The 21696-nt window shown below is 42.2% G+C and overlaps 2 protein-coding genes across 2 annotated transcripts; both read left to right on the top strand.

Moving 5' to 3' along the window:
* The first annotated feature begins 2779 nt into the window (after window positions 1-2779).
* Window positions 2780-3619, top strand: LOC128331609 (olfactory receptor 1020-like). The gene has a single exon (XM_053265215.1). It carries the CDS (start codon window positions 2780-2782, stop codon window positions 3617-3619), a length of 840 nt encoding a protein of 279 aa, XP_053121190.1.
* Window positions 3620-7964: 4345 nt separating this feature from the next.
* On the top strand, window positions 7965-16611 carry LOC128331178 (olfactory receptor 11A1-like). Its single transcript, XM_053264528.1, has 2 exons — window positions 7965-8163; window positions 15668-16611. Exons 1-2 carry the CDS (start codon window positions 7965-7967, stop codon window positions 16609-16611), a joined length of 1143 nt encoding a protein of 380 aa, XP_053120503.1.
* Window positions 16612-21696: the final 5085 nt, after the last annotated feature.

The following is a 21696-nucleotide window of genomic DNA, read 5'->3' as shown; positions in this document are numbered from 1 at the left end:
GACAATTAAATCGTCCCTGTGCTAGCTGGCCAGATTTGGGTCCAAAACCAATCATCCGAATTTCAGACCCCCCCAAATTGTGGATTTAGACCTCCATTTTGTGACAATCTCTCTTGCTGTCTCCTTTTCGTGTCAGGATTTTCGTTTAAATCCCGCTCTCCCCAGTTTCAGATTGGTGACTTACAGTGTTCAACGACTGGCTGGTGATTCCCCCCCACTCCGATTCCAGATTAGCTCATTTCCATTCAAAATGCAAAATGATACTGGATTCTTTGGTCATTCATCATTCATTTTGCATCAAATAATCTACTCAGAACACCTCAAAATGAAAATAACAACAGAACCCAGTACCCCATGGGCTTGTGGTTTGGGGGGTGGTTGGAACCCCATTTGTGCTAAACCACAAGCTGCTCTGGCCCACCATGGTGCCACCCAAATGGAGTTATGGGGCTACTGAAACCCCATTATTCCCTATAGGGAAAGAAACCTTAAAGATGCACAAACTTCAAAAATACACCTTAAAGATGCACACAGATGCCTGGTCTGCTGATTGGCTGACCCCTGGAGTTCACCAGCCTGTCAGTCAGGACAGGGTTCACTTCCACAGAGTGACCAGCGGCCATCTAGCTCTGAGGGGCGGAGAGAAGAAAGGAAAGAAGAAACAAGTAAGCTTAAGGCGTTCACCTTGTAAAGATCTAAACACGTAGCTTGATGTATTTTTCTCTGATGTATTGTTCTTTTTTGTAAAACACTTTGAGGGGTTCACCTGATTGAAATGCAATCAATCCGTCAGTCAGTCAATCAATCAATGAAATATACTAGAAGAAGCAAAGGTACAAAGCTTTGCAGAAAGTCAGATATTTAATTATTGGGAAACCACTATTAAATGACATATTGCTGGCATCTCATTCCTTATACTGAAAATTTTACGTAAGAACAGGGATGGGGATGTTACCAAATGCCCCTCTTGTCAAAATTAGAAATGTGTGGTTCCAAAGCTGCCAGAGAGAACATATTCCATACAGTTGCATAAAATCAATGATTTAAATGTGTACATTGCAATGTATTATTACATTTTAGCTGTTGAGTGAGAAATACTGGGGAAACTACTTATTAAAATAATAATAATTTTGTTTATTATTAACTTTCTGACTGCAACTGAGTTTATATATGAGTTATAGATCTTTAGTAGATTATACAGGCATTGATAATCATGTCATTAATTTTCAGATTAGGTAGGTTACCACAGCCCTAGAACAATTAACATTTATCCTGCTGTTCACATTGTTATTTTAAATAATGACCTCCTTTAAATTTCTCTGCACTTGGGGACTGCAATGCAATGTACCTGAGTCACAATCTCACAGGAAAATCAAACACCTTGTATATAAAGAGAGAAAAGGGTTATAATCAGAAGTGCCATGCAGTTGTCTGGATCATACGCATTCATCATCTAATTCTACTGAGTAGCATTGGTTTTGTTGAGCTATAAACTTTTAAACCCCATGTGTTAAGAATCGTTAAGCACTAGCTAAAGGAATCATTGAAGTTAAACAGACCTGCAGAGAAGAAAAGCTCAGAATATGTTTTCTTAGATGATTAACATATAAGAAAGATGTTGATGATGAAAGGACACTGCCCTTGAAGGCAAGCTTTTGGTTTTATGAGCCTTTTACATATCTTAGGGACTACTCAAGAATTGTAGTCATCCATACACATAGATTCACATTTATGCCCCACCAAAGAGTGAAACATAAATGTGAGGAATAGTATCCAGGCATACTCAAGTTTATCCCTCCTGCAGATGTTGGCCTACAGTTCCCATAAACCCTGTCTTTTGGGCATGGTGGCTGGGAATTATGGGAGTTGTAGTCCAAAAACAGCTGGGGGGCCTAAGTTGAGCAGGCCTGGTATAAACTAATAGACTGAGCTCTTTATTGATTCAAGGTCACCTAATGTGCTTGAATTCAAAGGTCTCTTGACTGAATGGTGATTCAAAGGTGTCCTCTGTCCTAGAGGTGTCCTCTCCTCTAACATCTTGAAATTTTGCACGGTTTATTTGTATTCTCCAAAGCATTTTTGACAATCCCTTGAACTCACATAACTCCCTTCCAAATGTGCTCACCAAATAAATGACCTATTGGACCATGTCTTCTCATTGTCTAAATTGTTCAGGATCATATCTTTCAAGAGGATATTGGGAGATCCTTGAGGGCTTCATGAGCTTCAGGGACATATTTTTGGGTGGAAGGGGAGATTGGTGAAAATTGCCCCTCCCACCCTCAGAGAACAGCCTATTAGTGTGGATCTCAGCACTGTTGTAGCAGCACAGGGTTAGTCCGAATTTCAGCCAATACGTTTATCAAAATAACCAAAGCAGAAAGCCAGTAAGAAGAACCAATGTAAGAGGACAATTAGAGATCACAAACACTCTCTTGTTGACCAAAGGCCCAGGTAAATGGACCAGTCGTTAAATGTCTACAGAACACCAAGAAGGAGGAGTGGTACAGTTCTCTGTTGTGAAGGTGTTTCACAATCTGGGGCCAATCACAAAGAAGGCCCTGTACCATATGCACGACAAAGTGCTCTCACCGTTGTCAACATGTGCAGCAGAGTTCTGACAGATTTTGTGAAGCTGGTAGATTCAGTTGGGAGTAGGCAGTCTATGCAGTCTTTACCAAACATCTCAAATAATGCATTTTATTTTCTAAGATGAACAGATGAAAGCTTCTCTTGCATCAACATGATGAAGAAAAGTGAGAAAAATGTGAACCAGCAAATGGAAAATCAAACCGCCATCACTGAAATCCTCCTACTTGGCTTTGGAGATTTTCAGCCTATGCAGGTTTTTCTGTTCCTGCTGTTCTTATTTATCTACATCATGACTGCTGTTGGAAACATCCTCATCATTGTTCTTGTTGCAGCTAATCAGCATCTTCACACTCCTATGTATTTCTTTGAAGGAAACTTGTCCTGTCTGGAAACCTGCTACAGTTCAACTCTCCTGCCCAGGATGCTGGCCAGTTTCCTGAGTAGTAACAGAACAATTTCTGTTAGTGGCTGCATAGCACAGTTTTATTTCTTTGGTTGCTTGGCAGGTACTGAATGTTTCCTCTTATCAGTGATGTCTTATGATCGGTATTCAGCAATATGCAATCCACTGCGTTATGCAGCCATCATGAACAACAAGGTGTGCTTTATTTTAGCTACTGGTTCTTGGCTAGGTGGTTTTGCAGTGAACACTATCATTGTATCCTTCATGTCCAAGTTAACATTCTGCAGGCCAAATGCAATTGACCATTTCTTTTGTGATTTTGCTCCACTCATTGAACTCTCATGTAGTGATACCCACTTGGTTACATTAGTTGATTTCATATTCTCTACTATCTGTGCGTTCCCCCCATTCCTTTTAACTCTGGCTTCCTACATTTGCATCATCACGACCATTTTGAAGATCCCATTTACCTCTGGGAAACAAAAGGCATTTTCTACTTGCTCCTCTCATTTGGTTGTGGTTACATCTTTCTTTGGAACTCTGATCCTGGTCTATGTTGTGCCATCCTCACACTCAGTAATAGATGCTAAGAAGATGTTCTCTCTGTCTTCTACACAGTCTTGACACCACTAGTTAATCCTCTTGTCTATAGCTTCAGAAACAAAGAAGTGAGTGTTGCCCTCAGGAAACTAATTAACACGTTTGCATATCCAAAAGAAGTGAAATGGTAATAGGATTCAGAATCCATTGTTCAAATTAGATGTAAGAAGTGTTGTTTTACTTTGGACAAAAGAATATGATGAGGTGGATGGGTATGATAATCCATTTATACAATTCTGGGAGGTCTGGAATGTGAAGAACTTATAGGTTAACTGTTTATATTTTTAAATGTTGCTTGGTAGGGCTTTGTGAGGCATGGCAACTGTTGCTAGGTACTTGAATTCAGGGAGAGCTCCATTGATTTCAGAACTTGGAAGTAAAGCCAATTGGACATTACTGTAACTGCCTGGGAAGAGGCTGGCAGAAAAGGACTCAGACTGTAAGATAACAATTGAACTATATGTTTCTCAGAAAGAATAAACATTTCTTTCATTTGTTTTTGTTTTTGGTTTGGTTTGGTTTAAACTAAATCCTCTTTATTTTTTAAATATTTATACTTTATCTATCAGAGTAACACCCCATGCCGATCATTTTTTTCCACTATCAAGGGCAATAGATATTTTAAGAGAGGATACTGTAAACTGTAAAAATATATTGACTTTCAAAGCTCTAGAATGCCAGGTTATACAATAAAAATGATGGACATTTGCTTCAGGTTGAACAAAAAGAAATAGTTCATCGCTTGACATACCCAACAAGCTTATAGAATTGACAGAAGATGTACGGATGGTCATTAGCTTGCAGCTCAATGTATGTTGACTTGGTTAAAAAGGAATAGTTGCAAGGGAAAAAAATGCCACAGTTACCAGTTGCCTTGTGTGGTACATCCAACTTGTCTGATATGCTTATTTACTGGTATTTTTTTAAAAAATCTTTTCTTCTATTTTCATGAATGCTGATCTCACCTAGAAACACAGTTGCTACTACCACTGACCATTTCTCAGAATAACAATCTTACTTGTGGCTTCAGCTCTGCTGTAATGGAATCAATACCTTAGGTTACTTTCTTAGTAAAGCTATTTTTATTTATCCATCAATAATTTTAATACAATTGTCACAGAAATCCTTGGTAATGTGGAACGACATTAGACACAGGGGCTTAAAAACTGGATCTCCACACAGTTTAAAAATTCAAATAACCAGGTGTTTGCTATAGAGCTGTAAAATAGGTGTTTCCATTTCTTAACAGTCTAGAAAAGTACACCTCTCTCTGATTTCCCTTAGGGGGGGAAATGCAATTGAGGTCAAATTTACATAAAGTTAGACACCAGGTAAATACAACAAATCGCATTTGGCCAATTCAAACAATAGTCCAAACTGGCCACTGTAAATGCATGAGGTAGAAGCCTGGATGTGTACATCTCCCTCCACCCATGGACTGCTCCTAAGTAGTATTACTTTGAACATTTGGGGGGGGGGGTTTCAGATGAACAGCCCCCAGCATAATTAGGAAGCCTCACATTGGGTGCAGGCAGCTGTGTGCAGCCATGGGTCAAATTCAGACATAACAGGAAACTGAAGGTTCCTTCAGATTCAGTTTCATTTGCTTCACATCTGAATTCAGGTAACCAGAATTGAAGGCAAAAAGGGACTCACAGTTTACCTCCCCAAACTCCACCCTGAATGCTTGGTTTACCTTTGGTTCAGAGTGGAGTTTAGGCACCTTCAACTCCAGTTCTGCAGTGTCAGCTTTACATCCGAAAGCTGGGACCTCAGTTTCAGCCCCATGGAGCCAGAGTTGATGGAGGAAGCTCCTTCTGCATCCCTCACTCAGCCCCATGGAGCCAGAGTTAGTGGAGGAGGCTCCTGCCTCCCTCCCTCACTGTTGGAAGTGAAGGACTTTGTACTGTCTCTTGTCTCAATGACATAGGAGGGCAGACTAGTGAGTCAGAGGGCTAGAGGGTCAAGACACTGGTGATCCCTCCTCTACTGCTCTGACACTATCAATTTGGAATGTAGATTGCTACTCTCAGGGACACTTCCTTCCTTCCTGCTTTGCACTTCCTCTTCTCTTCTCTCTTCCTTTCCTTCTACCTTGCAACATGCAAGCTCCTCTCCTCTGCACCATGTGTGCAGAGATGCAGAATCCATCTGCATCCAGCTAGATAGATAGATTAGAGATCCCATCTCCTCACTTTCCTATCTAGAATGGAGTTCTCTAATAAATACCACTTCTATTGATTTGAAACTATGAACTGGCTCCAAGTTACTTTACTCTCAGCATACACGCATGCCTAACCAAATTCTGCTGTGTTGAGCCTCTGTGCACTCTGCTATAATGGAAAAAAAAAGGTTTCTCCTAACAGAGAGAATTCCCAACACTCACTTCCTCCACTCACTGCCTCCACTCACGCACTTCCTGCAGTCTTGCTGACTGCAGAGAGGAAGCTCTCCAGAACGTCTGACTGCAGATGGGAGAGCAGGAGGAGGGGGCTGCCAAACCACGGGTCCATTGGACTTGTGGTTCCACATTACACCTAAAGGCGGGCATGGTCTTCCTCCGCACATTTACAGTGGCCAATTCAAAGTATAGTCCAAACCAGATTACTGTTATTTCCTAATGGAATTACGATTCCTAATGTTTCTGAACCTGTAATTTATACTTCGCATATCCAAGGAAAATCTCCTTCCTTCCTTCCTCCCCCCTGCCTCCACTCAGTACAAGCCTTCTTCTCTCTACCCTAGTCCTGGTTGGGAAACTCTTTTTCAGCCAATAAATACTGAGCTCTTTTTGATCAATGATCTTAATCCAAATAAAACTATGGCTTCTCAATCCCCACTACCACCCAAGCTCCTCTTCATCCCAGTTATATATTCTTTCCCTTAAATTTACCTTATTATAATCACTCTAAAAATATCCTTACATTAAAAATACTATTTCAAACTGCTTAACTGCTTATTGTCCTGTGTCATCTTATCCTCTGTCTGAAGAACTGAAGGGGACACTCTGACCTCTGCCACTTGCCAGAGGAGTAAGGAACTGTAAATAAATACTTTAAATACAGGAAGTCATCCTGATGAATGCTGCACTTGTGCAAGGACACTTAGCTGGTGCAAAGCTAAGTCTAGAACTTGCATTCCAGACTAGTGTTGCACTAACCAAACATGTTTGCACTTTCACAATATAGCTTGCACTCCTATGGCATACCTCATATATTTTAACTAGAGCTTGTGTGCAATAAATAGCACAATTCCCCATGATTTAGTGCAGCTTCGTTATCTTCTTCCAATAGCACAATTTTCAGATGTTGCACAAGCACAGCATTCATCAGGTTGCTGGCCACAGTCTGCTTCCAACATTTGTACTCCCATTTGAACAACAGAAGTGGGCCTATCTGTGTGAAGGTGTTCATACCTAGGCTCACATCAAATAGTTGTTAATGGTACTGCTCCGGGGGAATTGGCAAATACCCCCGACTACCTTTGGGCTTTTGTGGGGAAGCAGGAAGTTCAGCGAGAGCAGCCCATTTCAGATTAAATTTGTGCAAAGCTTTGGTCTTGGAAACAACTGACAGAGAGTTTGAAGTTCAAAAATAGAATCAGATCTATTTTAGGGTTTAGGGGTACAGGGAATGAGATATTAATAGGCAACACAATATTTAATGAGCAAAACTAATAAGACCAACAAATCACTATGACTATGAGAGCCAGCGTGGTGTAGTGGTTAGAGTGCTGGACTAGGACCGGGGAGACCCGAATTCAAATCCCCACTCAGCCATGAAACTAGCTGGGTGACTCTGGGCCAGTCACTTCTCTCCCAGCCTAGCCTCTTCATAGGGTTGTTATGAAAGAGAAACTGAAGTATGTAGTACACCACTCTGGGCTCCTTGGAGGAAGAGCGGGATATAAATGTAAAATAATAATAATAATTATGAGTTAGGGGTCACGGAAAGGCATTTTAGCTTGAGATCCAAATTAAGTCCACTCAAGGCTGACCAGTCTTGGAGAACAGCTTTGGATGTTAGAGACAGCAAGAAAGAAGGGGAGATCTATCTATCTATCTATCTATCTATCTATCTATCTATCTATCTATCTATCTATCTACCAGATTTCTGTACCACCCCATCCAAGAGCTCTGGGTGGTGCACAACAAGTAAAAAACACAAAAATAAAGAACATTTAAACAAACTGATTAAAACAATATAAAAACAGATTTAAAACAGTTCAAAACCATTTAAAACAAAATATTTAAGAACAATTAAGAAACACAATAGGCTTAAGAGCAGAGATTTGTTATACCTAAGTCTATCCGTTGGGGTATTAGGACCCTTGTAGTTTGACCGATGTCGAGGGACCTCTCTCTTCCTGGATGGGCAAGAAGACAAAAGGCAAGAATGGGGGCCCTAGTACCAAACAAGGATCTGGGAACCAGGCAAAATCCAAATGGGATCTGATCTCAGGAGACCAATATCTCACAGCAAAGCATGCTGCTCAGATTGGGCTTGGAATAAAGTCCAGTCTGGAGGCAACAACAGGGACAGGGACAAGAGTCCAGGCTCAGCAAGATGGTATAGCTAATGCCCAAATGTATGAACGCACAACTGGTTACTCCAAGGAAGACACCCACTGTTTGATTGTGTGTTGACTAGAAACAGACTGTGTCATACCCTGAGGCACACATTTATGTTGACAAAGGTGACAATAGGGATAGACAAAGGAGTACATCCTTGTTCTGTTCAAATTTGCTGTGAAGAAAGTGTTCTCAGGAAAGGACCAATGTCCAAGTGATCATGGGAAGAAGCCTCTGTACTTTAATCCTACATATAAGAAACCCAGTACCCCAGTTCAGACATTATGCTGTACAAGTGTACAGAAGCCTGTACTGTACACATGTTTGTGTGAATGACGGCACCTGTGTTTGTTTTAAAAGTAGACCTGGTTACAGGCCCTTCACAAGCATGGTACAGATAGGAAATGTTTTTTGGTACCTACGATCAGCATAACATGTGAACGACCATACTTGTGAATAGACCCCTACTGTGCACACTGTACATTTGCTGTGTCAGTGTTGAACATAACATTTGAATGGGACTCATGTTTCATATAATAGAACTGGATGTTTGAGTTGCATGCTATTCTGTGTGAGGAAGTGTTCTACATTAGCAGCTCCTCTTCATTCAGGCTGTTGACTGGTCTGAGAAGGATGGACTCACGTAGATGATTTGTGAAGGCAGGAAGTCTCCATGCACACTAAGATGTGCATCCTTACACTCCCTCTGCTAATAATGGAAGTACCAGCAAGAGTACAAGGACACATGTAGAGGCCCAGAGCCTTGCCACCTTTGAAAGCTGACCAGTGAGGTTTAACAGAATCCAGAAGCAATTTAGAGATCGTCGCAAACCTGTGATGTCACAGGCTTGGGATGATCTCAACAGTGCAGGCACGCCTCGGAGTTGCTTAAAGACGCTGGCCCAAATGGATGAGCCCAGCATCGCTCCTGGTCCCCACCGCCACCGGGGGCGGGGGGCGGGGAGAAGGGAGAAGGACTGCTCCGCCCCCACCCCACCCACCCCAGACAGCCCTTGGCCACAGTAAGAGGTGTGTTTTTTTAAGCAGAGCTTTGGCAGGATAGGCATGGAGGGGCTGCCAGTGGCCCCCGGCCCTAGCCAATTGGAGCCCCACCCCCTCAGACCTTGGAGAACTGAACCGGGTCAGATCACCAAGGTCCAGGGGTTAGTGCACCTCTGTTTGTAACAGCAATAATGTCATAAAAGGCCTTAATCAGGCCCAGTCAACAACACAGTGACTCCTGGCTCTAAGTCCCAGCTGTAATTTAACTTGTAGAGGGTTAGCACATTGGTCAGGCAGTGGCATTTCTAACTGATGATAGTCCTTGTATTATTTTGGGGAGAAGAAGGCAATGGCTTCTGTGATGTGGCACAGTATTTGAAGTATAGTAGTAGTATTGTTTATTTTGGCCCAAGGCCAGCATAGTATTTGAAGTATAGATCATCATTAGTGTGGGGTTTGACATGTTCCGTTTTCTTTGCTAACAGTTCACATTCTTAGCAAGTTGTGCAGTCACACACAGCACTATGCCTGGGATGTGGGAGTCACCGCTGCACTCCTCTGCGGGGGAAATGTTAAATTATTATATTCTGTGGCCTGAAAGGGTTGAGGGTCATCCAATAGGACTACTTGGGAGTAGGAAGTTCTACCCATGTGTAAAACATTATGAATCCAGATGAAGGTTAATATAAGAATAATATGGTCTCTTCAAGATAACTCAGAGACCACCTGGAGACCAACCTGGCAGTCACATTTTGTACCAATTGCAGTTTTTGGACTACATACAAAAGCAGCTCCACATAAAATGCATTGCAGTATTCAAGGTGGGTAACCAGCCCATCTACTACTGTTCTGAGGTCATTTATCTCAAGAAATGGACACAACTGGCATATCAGCCATAGCTGATAGAAAGCACCTCTGGCCACTGCCTCAGTCTGAGAAACCAGGTTTGACTGCAGAAGCATGCCTAGCCTGCATTTCTGCCTGCATTTCTGTTCCTTCTGGGGGTGTGTAACCCCATCCAGAACCAGCATATCATAATTGTCTCCTGAGTTTGAACCCCGCACAATAAGTGCCTCTGTCTTATTTTGAGTCAGTCTTAGTTTGCTATTTCTCATCCAGCCCATCACTGCTTCCAATTATGCCTTTTCCTGATAGCTCTGATATGGAGAAATAGATTTGGGAGACATCAATAGTCTGATCATACCATGCACCCTGATGATCTCTCCCAGCTGTTTCATGTAGATGTTAAAGAGCACTGGAGATAGTATGGAGCCCTTGGGAATGCCATATAAAAGTTCACTTTTTGAAGAACAACTATATCCAAGTGACACCAACTGGAATGTCTTTGAGAGGTAGGAGTGGGACCCCTGCAAAGATCCTTCCAATCCTCTCAGATTGATAGTATTGCAAACCATCAAGAGAGCCAAATGAACCAACAGAGTCACACTAGACAATCAGTTTCCTTCAAGACTGCCTGGAGATGGGAGGCCACCACCCTTGGAGACAAGCCTATATTTGCTTAACAGGGGGATCTAAACAGGCTTCTTCAGGAGAGGTCTAAATGCTTCCTTAAGACAGGGAGGCATCCTTCTAATCCAGGAGAGGTGGGTTGGTCCACGATTGATCTGAACTGAGCTTGGTCCATGGTGGCCAGGTCTGAACCAGTTTGGCAATTGAAGGGGGTATGCTTGCAAAGGGGAATAATCTGGTGAGGGTTCCATAGGAACACAGGAAGCTGCCATATACTGAATCAGACCATAGGTCCACAGACTGGCAGCAGCTTCTCCAAAGTTGCAGGCAGGAATCTCTCTCAGCCTTATCTTGGAAATGCTGCCAGGGAGGAAACTTGGAACCTAGATGCTCTTCCCAGAGTGGTTCCATCACCTAATGGGAATATCTTACAGTGTTCACACATCTAGTCTCCCATTCATAAGCAACCAGGGTGGACCCTGCTTAGCTAAGGGGACAAGTCATGCTTGCTACCACAAAACCACAGGTCATGCTTGCTACCACAAGAGCTACCACAGCTCTCCTCCCAGATTTACAAGCAAAGGGGAATCCTGGCTTTATAAGGCTTCTAAAGGGTCGCTGGGATCGCAGCGAGAGGGCATATTTAAAATTAATTCTAAGGGCATTCCAGCACTCCCCTCAACAGCCAATCCACACAGCAGAGGTGTAGTTCCTGAAATGACCTAGCCTCCATGGATGCACAGAGGCCATTTGAAATGGCCATGTAGTGATAATGAATGAACAGTGAATGAATGAATGAACAGTGAATCCCACGTTTACCTTCTACTTTGCTTCCACACAATCATTTTTACCCAGGTTTCCCTCCTATTTTGCTCCCATAAAAATGAAAATTGGGAGCACACATAGCTCCCAAACCTGGATAGAACATAATTTTTGATTATGTGAATGACTTAGATGAGTCTGAAATATGCAATACCCCTAAGCATCCAACTAATCACAAGCTTTAAAGCCTATAGTCTCCAGTGTCCTATTTTATTAACATAGTATGTGTCTTTATAAATCTCTGGTGTAATCCTAAAAAAATAAAAGATCTATAGTGACTCTTTAAAAGGACTGGCATCAGCTAAAGTGGTTAAAAATACTCCTGTTGTACAACCACCCAGTGACAAAGGGAATCAAGGGAGGGGCATAAAACAGATAATTCAATGCTGTATCTGGAATTGCAATTTGATATCAAAAAGTCAATCAGGACCAGACTGAAAAAGGCACAGACAAATGTGGAAGATATTGAATGGAAGGCATCAAAATCAGAGATATAAGAAAATAAGACAGAACTTTTGAGGAAACCAACCATCTAAATTAGCAGAAGCGATTTTTCAGAATAGGTGTAAAAGGTAATGTATGTAATGCATTTCTCTCTCTCTCTCTCTCTCTTGCTCTCTCGCTTGCTCTCTCACTCACTGCAGTTCAAACTTGTTTTAGCCATAAACCATAACAAGATTTTTTATATTTGTATACAATTAAAATTTTAAGGTGAGAAAATAGCACCTGACACCCAGACTAATGCTGTGATTTTGCAAATATGTTGTGCTAGTCCAAGGATTTATGTGAACTAGCTCCACCATGTCAGGACCTTGTGTTTCAGACTAGTGTTGCATTAGGGGAAATATGTTTGTGCTTACACAAGATACGCAACGTGTGAATCCTCTTCCAACTATGTTGCAGGGAAAATTTGTGCAAGCATTCCCATGGCTTTGCACAACTACAGCTTTCTCTGTGTGAGCAACTTCATTGTGCTTGCTCAGCATAGTCAAGCTGTCATCCAAAGTTTATTATTCATACACGGAAAAGCAGTAATTCAAATCCCATAATAATGATAGGCCAGCTTCTATCCTTTTCTTTGTAGGTGATGTCAAATGCAGTGTTTATTGTTTACAAAGTATAACTTCTATTTTCATATCTACAAGGTGAATCAAACAATTAAGAATCAGTTTACATTAAATAAAATTTCTTACATAGGCTGCTTCAGATGTTATAAATCTGTGCTGCTGTTGTCATGTACAGGAGTGTGAAGGGGGAGGAAGTCCTGGCCCTGGTGTCACTCACCGGTGTGCCCCACTGCTCAGGGTTAGAATGGGGCTTGTCTGGAAACTGACCCCCCTCTCCATGATGGCAGGCACATTTATGATTGTGAGGATGAATCAATGATCTCCCAATAGGGCTGGGAGAGACTCCTGCCTGCATTCTTGGAGAAGCCACTGCTAGTCTGGGTAGATAATTCTCAACTAGATAAACCAATGGTCTGACACTGTATAAGGCAGCTGCCTATGTTCCTAAGCATGAATGACAGGGCATGCAGGTGAGTGACAAGGTGGCGGTGGGACTTTAATTATTACATTGTGTATCTATGTCTATATAATTAATTCTCTTAGCTGGTGTGTGTCCAGGATTTGGCGGCGGAACTCTCACAACACACTGCGAGAGTTCTGGCGGAGAGAGGAGGAGAGGGGCAAGAAAGTGCTGGTGGGGGGGGAGAAAAGCGGCAGTGGGCAGCGGGCAGGGGGAGAGAAAGGCGGCGGCGGGTGGGTGGGAGAAAGACAGCGGCGGGTGGAGGGAGAGAAAGGCGGCAGTGTGCGGGCGAGAGAAAAGCGGCAGCGGGCGGGCAGAGTGGGGGGAGAGAAAAGCCGCAGCAGGTGGACGGGAGGGAGAAAAAAAGGCCCTTCTTGGCCGCCTGCCTAGGCCCTGTGTGTAGGGAGGAACAGAAGGGGAGAAGGACTGGAGATCGCGGGGCCGGAGGGAAGGGGAAGAGAGGAGAGACGGGGCAGGAGGAAGAGGGAGGGGTATAAAGTGGTCCAAGATTTCCTTCCTCTTCATGGTGCTGTACAAGGCGGCAGGCAGCAGTGTGCACTGACAACATCTGATGCAGCCTAGATACAGCACAAACTTTTGTTCACAGTGCAATATGTTGGAGTTTGTAACTGTTTAGCAAAGCTCCAAGAGGACACTGATCATAGTGCAACTCAATAAAGTTTATTAGTTGAGTATATTTGAGATAGGAAAGTCCTATCCTAAGTAGCTACATAATGAACAGGTGGTGTGTGTGGGGGGGAAAGGAAGAGGACTGACTCACTACAGGAAATACCTGAGGAATCAAGGTAGGGTCATAGAGCAGAGATAAAGCAGGGACAGGTAAGGGGACCCTCACTAACTACTACCTCTACTCCCAATGCCCCTAGTGGTCATTAGGACAGTTGGTCCAGAAATTTAGGGAACTGTATATGGGGTTTAGCATTGAAAATAACCTATTCAGAAACTAAGATTTTTTATGATAAACCCAAATGTTCTAATGACTTAAGGAACTGTCACATATCTTCATGGAAGAAACGATAATTTATGTGATTAACTTAGGGTTTCATTTATAGGTTTTAACAGTGAGTATAGTTATATATTGTATCTCATTAATTGGCCTTTTAATTAGGGAGTTCTATATAAGGTTTAATACTGACAATAACTTCTTGTATGATAAACCAGATAGTTTTAATGACTTAAGGAATTGCCACATATTTTTGTCTTTTGTTTCTTTTTGTTTCTTTCTTTCCTTCTTATGGAAGAAATGAGATATATTAAGAATGGGGGAATTAGGGAAGAGTGGCTCTCTAGAAATAACCTTTAGAAATAAGTGGCTGCAATATTGATAATATTTTTAAATTTAAGGAATGAGATTATTGGCTATATTTTACTATATGACATTATAGTTTTAAAAAGTTTACGTATCGAGATATTCTACTTGGAAGGTTCAATGTTTGATTTTTTTGGTATTCTTAATTCTCGGTTTGAGCATTTTTGAACAATTAATTGAAGCTTTAGCTTCTAATTGAAATCTAGTCTCAATTTTTCAGAAATATACATCATTATCATTCCCATTTCCTTTATCAGTATTTTTCTTTATTTTCATTTATTTTATTTACTTTCATTTCCTCCTATGGGCTTTTATTGGTTGTTATGAAAACTTTATAATAGTGACTGTTGAATGAAGTACTTGTTGTGATGCAAACAATTAGAAGGAAATTGAGAAGGATTACATATATGTATGGGGAGAGATCTTAGTGTCATGGCTTGATAGCCTATTCTCCCAGTGGTGGGCTTTAGAGACCAGTTCTGGCTGAAGTTAAGTCTACCTTTTCATGAAAGAATATCTCTCCATTTATTTCTCCGGTTTTGGTTTTTGTTATTGTTAAATGAAGTGGAGGACTACTGAAGGTTTAACTGATCTCTGTCATTTACTTTATTATGATGTTTAGTACACCTGTATGGGACAAGATGGGAATTTTGATTATAGAATATTGGTGGATATGTGGTTTTGTGTTTACAATATATACTCCTTTTCTTTATGGCAGAACTAGTGTTTTTTATTTTCATTTTCTTCTCCATTGAATATTATCGTTCTGAATTGTTGGATTGAGTCCAGGGGGAGTGTGAGATTTAGGGTTCATTTTTTCTCTGACAATTAGATTTAGTTTTTTAGACGTACTCTCTTTTTCTTATTATTTTTACTCATTTAAGTATACTTAAACACTATTACTGTTTTTTCCCTTGTTCTCTTTGCTGTGAACAAGTCATTGCTCTTATTTATGTGTGACTATGTCGATCTCAGAGATGTAACCTATTTTATTTCTATTATACAAATAAAAGCAAAAATCCTTTTAAAAAAATAGGATAGTTGGTCCAAAAGGACGATGCACTGGAACTCCATCTCTAATACAATGGAACAAGCATGCAATTGCACAAGAGCGCACTTTGTGCAAATGCAAAAAAAAATGCATAAAATGCAGTTGCATGATGGATGGCCATTATTTCCAAAAGCTACCCATTGTCCAACTGAATTGGCACAATTTTTGTTTTGGGGCAAAGTGTGCTCTTATGCAACTGCACACATGTTCTGTGGCAATGCACACAGAACTTTGTGCTGTATGTGAGCCACCATATTTATCACATTAAATTTAAAATGTTATTTCCCCTTCCCTCATTAGGCTACCTCATGGAAAACAGAGAGAGGAATGGAATAACAACGAACCAATTAATCCTCCTTGGCTTTGGGGATCTTGAGGAACTGCAGCTTTTACTCTTTCCACTGTTTTTAGGAATATATGCAATAACAATGGTGGGGAATTTTCTCATTTTAATAGGTGTATCAGTTGATAAGAGACTTCACACACCCATGTATTTTTTCCTTGGCAATTTATCTTTCTTGGAGATTTGGTACACCTCAAACATCACCCCCAGGATGCTGGTGGATTTGCTGAGAAAGGACAAAACTATGTCAATGGCAGGTTGTATCATACAGCTGTACATTTTCTGTGCCCTGGGGACTGTTGAATGCTTTCTTCTGTTGCTTATGTCATATGATCGCTACCTTGCCATCTGTAGCCCTCTGCACTATGCCAAAGTGATGAACTGGAACTGTTGCTATAAATTGACTGCTGGTACGTGGTTGTGGGGTTTCCTGTTAGCTGCTGGGCTGAATTTCATTGTATGTACATCCCTAACACTCTGTGGCCCAACACACATTGAACATTACTATTGTGACTTGACACCCTTATTGAAATTGTCCTGCTCAGACACCCATATTGCAGAGGTAGCTATCTTTGTTGCATGCTTTATCGTTTCATTGTTTCCTTTCTCCTTAACCATCTCATCATATTTCAATATCATATGGACTGTTCTCAAAATCCCATCATCCTCTGGAAAGAGGAAAGCTTTTTCCACTTGTAGCTCTCATCTTATCATAGTTAGTACTTTCTATGGGACACTGGGCACCACGTATGCAGTATCTATAGGGACAGAATCCGTAGAATTAAACAAAATGCTTTCCTTACTGTACACTGTCCTGACCCCTATGTTTAATCCCATTGTATATAGTTTGAGAAATAAGGAGGTTAAACTAGCTCTTAGCAAATTACTAGGCAAAGTTTAAGATTCCCAGTCTGATCCAATCATGCTACCCACAAATATTTATCTTCTCTAAGTGCATAAAATGTAATTGAACATGCTCTGTAGCAACAGAATCAGGAATCAAGCATTTAGAAGCAGCACAACTGATAGGCTAATTCTAGAGATGTGTGAAACCTACCCTGAAAATGTATTCTCCTCAGGCGGGCACCTCCATATTTGCATCAGGTATAATTGGTTGGCAAAACTACACATGTGTGGAGATCTCCCCACCACATTTTCAAAATTCTTTTGGCTTGTATTGATATACCACAGATATTTCATCTCAAGTGGACTTCCTACATTCTCTTGAAGTTTTTCTGTAGGCAATAATTCAGTTCTAAACTTACATTTCTTGTAATCCTACTTCATTCCCCTACTACTAGGAAGACCCTTGGTGGACCAAGAGGAGGCATGGATCCACCACCCATGAGCCCCATTTCCTCATGAAATGCAAACAGTATGTGACATTCCTGAGCCAAAGGATTGCTCAGGAGCCAAACAATAATTCTGTTTATACGTTCCCACTTTAAATAGTCAAGTCCATTTCATCTACTGAGGACAGCTGTATTAGAGTCCAAGGGATTATAGTAATCAGCCTCTGAACATGAGGTAACAGCAGCTACTGTTTTGAACACATAGGCCACATTTGCACATCTTGCAGAACTGCAGGTCCAATGTTGGGCTTCCTCTCTCAACTCCAGTCTGGTTGAAAGTAGCTTCCCATGCTGCATTCAGATGGAATGCAGGCACCGTGGACACTTGGCTTTGAGCAGTGAAACTCACTAAAAACCAAGGGTTCACACTGGAATCTCCAGAGCAAAACCTCAGGTCATGAAATGGATGGGACCAGAGTTGCCCGCATCTGGATGTAACGGTAAGGAAACCACAGTTTCCTGCAACTCCAGTCCCACATTAAGTGTGAATGAGGCCATCATCTGAGTGATGTTGACATTGAGCCAGAACACCAGCAATATGCTCATAATATAAGTCAGTTTTAATTGTCAAATATGTGAAGAATTTCAGAGCCGAGAAATGCAACTGACAATACAATCAAGTATTGCAAAATGGGGACAATTGTGTTTTGAGCCCAATTCCCAGTGGCATAGTGAGGGCAAAGGTGGCCTGTGATTTCACAGGCAGCCTCCCTGCCCTTTGGTGGTTGGTAGGCTCCCTGACACAGCAGCCCATGGGGAAGCTTCTCTGCTCACATGGGCTGCTGGGTCTGGGAGCCCACAGTCACAAGGTGAACAGTGCCATGAGAAAAAGAAGGGACCAGTGAGATGGCTCCAGAAATGGGTGAGACAGCCTCATGGGCAGGGCATCACAGGTTCTTGGGACCCATGCACCCTATTACAGCTCTCCTCCTGCCCATTCCCTTTAAAGAGCACAACAGTGAAGGAAGATAATATTAGTAAATTGTAGACCAAATCATTTCAAAGCCATAGTGCACTGGTTTTAGGAAGTGGAGGTTACAACAGCAAAGCATGAGAGCAAAAATCATGAGTAGCCAGTATGAGTATGAGTAGCCAGTGTGGTGCATGAGTAGCCATACTCATGACAAGCATGAGTACCCAGTGTGGTGTAGTGGTTAGAATGCTAGACTAGGACCAGGGAGACCCAAGTTCAAATCCCCATTCGGACATGATACTAGCTGGGCGACTCTAGGCCTGTCACTTCTCTCTCAGCCTATTTCACAGGGCTGTTGTGAGGAGAAACCTAAGTATGTAGTATACTGCTCTGGGCTCCTTGGAGGAAGAGTGGGATATCAAATGTAAAATGGGGGGGGGGTCTTGATGTGAGCAAGATTCTTGAAGCATGTAACTTCCCCCTTGCTCCAACTACATTGGTTGCCAATGTGTTGTGGGATGCAATTGAGGGTGCTGGCTTTGACTTTCAAAGTCATGAACATTTTGGGGCCAGTGATCTCAAAAACTATCTCCTCCCACATGATTCTGCCTGCCCTGTGAGAATTTGTAGATGTGACTGACATCTAGACTAATTAAGCATCTTTGAAAGCATTCTGCATAAACACAAGCTTGTTGTGTTAGCTAGTTCTGCTCAGTTTTATGTAAAGCTTTTGTACTTTGTGTTTTGCTGGTCGAATGACCATAACAATAAAGATTTGATTTGATTTTTGATTTGAGTTCTGCTCAGTTTGAAGCTTGCATTCCAGACTAGTGTTGCATTAGTGTAAACCCCTTGCATTTGCTCATCAAGGTTTGGAAGCTGTGGCACTCCCAATAATGGGCAACCTCTTTTTCCATCTGCTAACACTGCAGGGAACTTTTGTGCAAGAGCTCAACCATGGAATTTTATGAAGCTACATGATTTTCTTATGCGTGTGCAACTTGGTTGCACAAGCACTAAGTTAGTCTGGATGTTAGCTGTGGTATATTGTGTGTGTTGCTTTAAAACCCAGATTTAGTTTGTTGCCACCTCTTTCCACTCTTCTTGGGTGGTTGTTGTTTTACTCCTGGTCTGGTTGGAGCCAGTCATGTATGGTGTGTGTTAAGCTGTGCCATCCCTTATTCTACATGAATAAAGACTTTTTTCATTCATCTGGACTCTCCTGCTTTCTGGGTTTGGAGCAAACCTATCACTGTAAGCTCATAGTGACTCCTCACCAATACCCTAGGGCTGTGCATCTCATTGTCCCAATCACCAGGACACATTGGTGGATTTTTCACTAGAAACAATTCCTATGAAAAATTCATTTGATATCAGGAAAACGTTTGATACAATATTGCATTGAATAGTATCAGTGGTGGAGTCGGCTTACCTTTAATGATGAACCAGTTTCAAGTTGCCATCTTTACTTTCCTGGTTTCACCTACAATCCACCAGGACAGGAAGCAGCATCATGATATTGCATCATTTTCCTAGTGCATTATGGAACGGGGTGGGGTGGGGGTGGGGGTGAGAATGACCATGTCCAGTAAATATGGGGCATGGCCATTTTTTTTCCAGTGAAAAGGACACAATGACCACATTCATACGTAATGCAGAACTGGAGGTTGCCGAACCCATGGTTAATTTTTCAAACCATTAATCACAGATGTTCATCCAACTGCAATCTGGCAATCTCAGTTTCCAGGGCAGGGGAGCCGCTCCCTTTTCCTGGTCTGCTGAGGCTGCATCCCAGCAAGCTCCATGGCACTCATGTCTCCAGACTTTGGGCATGGCATCATGATGTATCCAGGGTAGCAGCCATTGGCCACAATCTTCAAGGGAGTGTGCTAAGTATGATTGTGTTGGAGTTTGTAATTATTTTTCTACGTGCGAACAAAGGAAGCTACCCACTTCAGTTACAGGGTAGAGTGCAGAATTTTTGTTGCTGCAGTCATCTAAAATACACACATGGAGACTGTAGTACAATCTAAATTAAATAGGTTTATTGGTGAAGTAAATTCTGGATAGTAAAGACCTAGCCCTGTCTAAGAGCTACATAATGGATCGATGGGGAGAGAGAGATGTTTCCATCTGCTCTCCAAGAAGAAAGGAAGCAGATTGACTCCCCACAAGAAATACCTAAGGAGTCAAGGCAGGGGTCACAGAGGTAAAACAGGGATAGGTAAGGAGACCCTCACTGACTACCTCTTCTCCCAATACCCCTAGTGATCATTAGGATGGTTGATGCAAAAGGTTGATGCACTGGAACTCCATCTCCAACTCCAACAGCTTGTGCCTTTTTGGAATGGGCCACCTTCCTTTGGCAGGGAAAGGGCACTTGAATCCCTTCAAATGAAATGCAAGCTCTTCTTCTGATAGCAATTGCACTGCCACCTTCATCAAAGTTCCATAGCAAAACAGCCTCTCAGAAGCACAGTTTTTGGCAGCGGTAGTGGGGAGGGGAATGCTGAAGGGCACCGTTTTTGTGTTACTCCAAAAAGAACATGATGACTTCCTGGGAGTGGATATGCATATGAGGAAGGATCCTGTGATCTGACCCATTGTGAACAAGGTAGGGGTGTGCATTTCGGGTTTTCGGTGATTCGGCTCAGGACCCGAGCCGAATCACCCTTGTTCTGTTCTGTGCCCGAATTTTGCTGACCCGAATCACCCCCGATTCGTTTCGGATTTGGATTTAATCCGAATCCGAATCGATTCGGATCAGCAAAAAGGACCCTGGAGCCAAAAGAGTGGGGTGGGGTGGTAGTGCCAAATGGGTGTAGGCTACCACCCCAATTTCAGGGGGATGGGACAAAGGGCTGATTTTTTGTGATTTTTTGAAGTTTTTTTGTCTTTGGGGCAGATTGGGGGCAGAAAGTGTATCTGCCCCCAAAGAGTGGGGAGGGGTGGTAGCGCCTAATGGGTGTAGGCTGCCACCCCAAGTTCAGGGGGATGGGACATAGGGCTGATTTTTTGTGAATTTCTGAAGTTTTTGTGTCTTTCGGGCAGAGGGGGGGCAGAAAGTGGATCTGCCCCAAAAGAGTGGGGTGGGGTGGTAGTGCCTAATGGGTGTAGGCTGCCACCCCAATTTCAGGGGGGTGGGACAAAGGGCTGATTTTTTGTGAATTTCTGAACTTTTTGTGTCTTTGGGGCAGATGGGGGGGCAGAAAGTGGATCTGCCCCAAAAGAGTGGGGTGGGGTGGTAGTGCCTAATGGGTGTAGGCTGCCACTCCAATTTCAGGGGGGTGGGACAAAGGGCTGATTTTTTGTGAATTTCTGAGGGTTTTCTTGGGTGCAGAGTGAGAGATTCATTCATTCATTCATCAAGCAGCATAGTACTCTCAACTCTAAATGACCCTAACACTCTCACTTTCTCTCACTCTCTCCTTTATTACTATGACGAGTATGGGAATGAATGTAAGCTCAGGGTGGCTTACAAACAATAACATATACAGCAACACAATTCTATAAAATACATCTTAGATAATGTCATAACCCCAACCCCATACAGTACTCATTCCACATGACATAGTAACCATGGATTACAAGAGCACACTACTACCAGCTCTCTCAACAACCGAACAACCGATGGAACATTTCAGTCTTATATGCCTTATGGAAAGTCAACAGATGACAGCAATGAATGCCCCACTGAGAGACCTTAAAGGCCAAGTTGAAG

Source organism: Hemicordylus capensis, chromosome 6, assembly GCF_027244095.1.
Source record: "Hemicordylus capensis ecotype Gifberg chromosome 6, rHemCap1.1.pri, whole genome shotgun sequence".
In the NCBI taxonomy this organism is placed as follows: Eukaryota; Metazoa; Chordata; class Lepidosauria; order Squamata; family Cordylidae; genus Hemicordylus; species Hemicordylus capensis.
This window is presented reverse-complemented; position numbering and strand designations above follow the sequence as displayed.

What these genes read in the sequence shown, in the direction of transcription:
- LOC128331609 (XM_053265215.1), top strand. Translation starts at nt 2,780, where the DNA reads ATGGAAAATCAAACCGCCATCACTGAAATCCTCCTACTTGGCTTTGGA.
- LOC128331178 (XM_053264528.1), top strand. Translation starts at nt 7,965, where the DNA reads ATGGGCAAGAAGACAAAAGGCAAGAATGGGGGCCCTAGTACCAAACAA. An exon ending in AGTCCAGGCTCAGCAAGATG is followed by an intron (nt 8,164 to 15,667) that starts GTATAGCTAATG and finishes TTCCCTCATTAG; the next exon opens with GCTACCTCATGGAAAACAGA.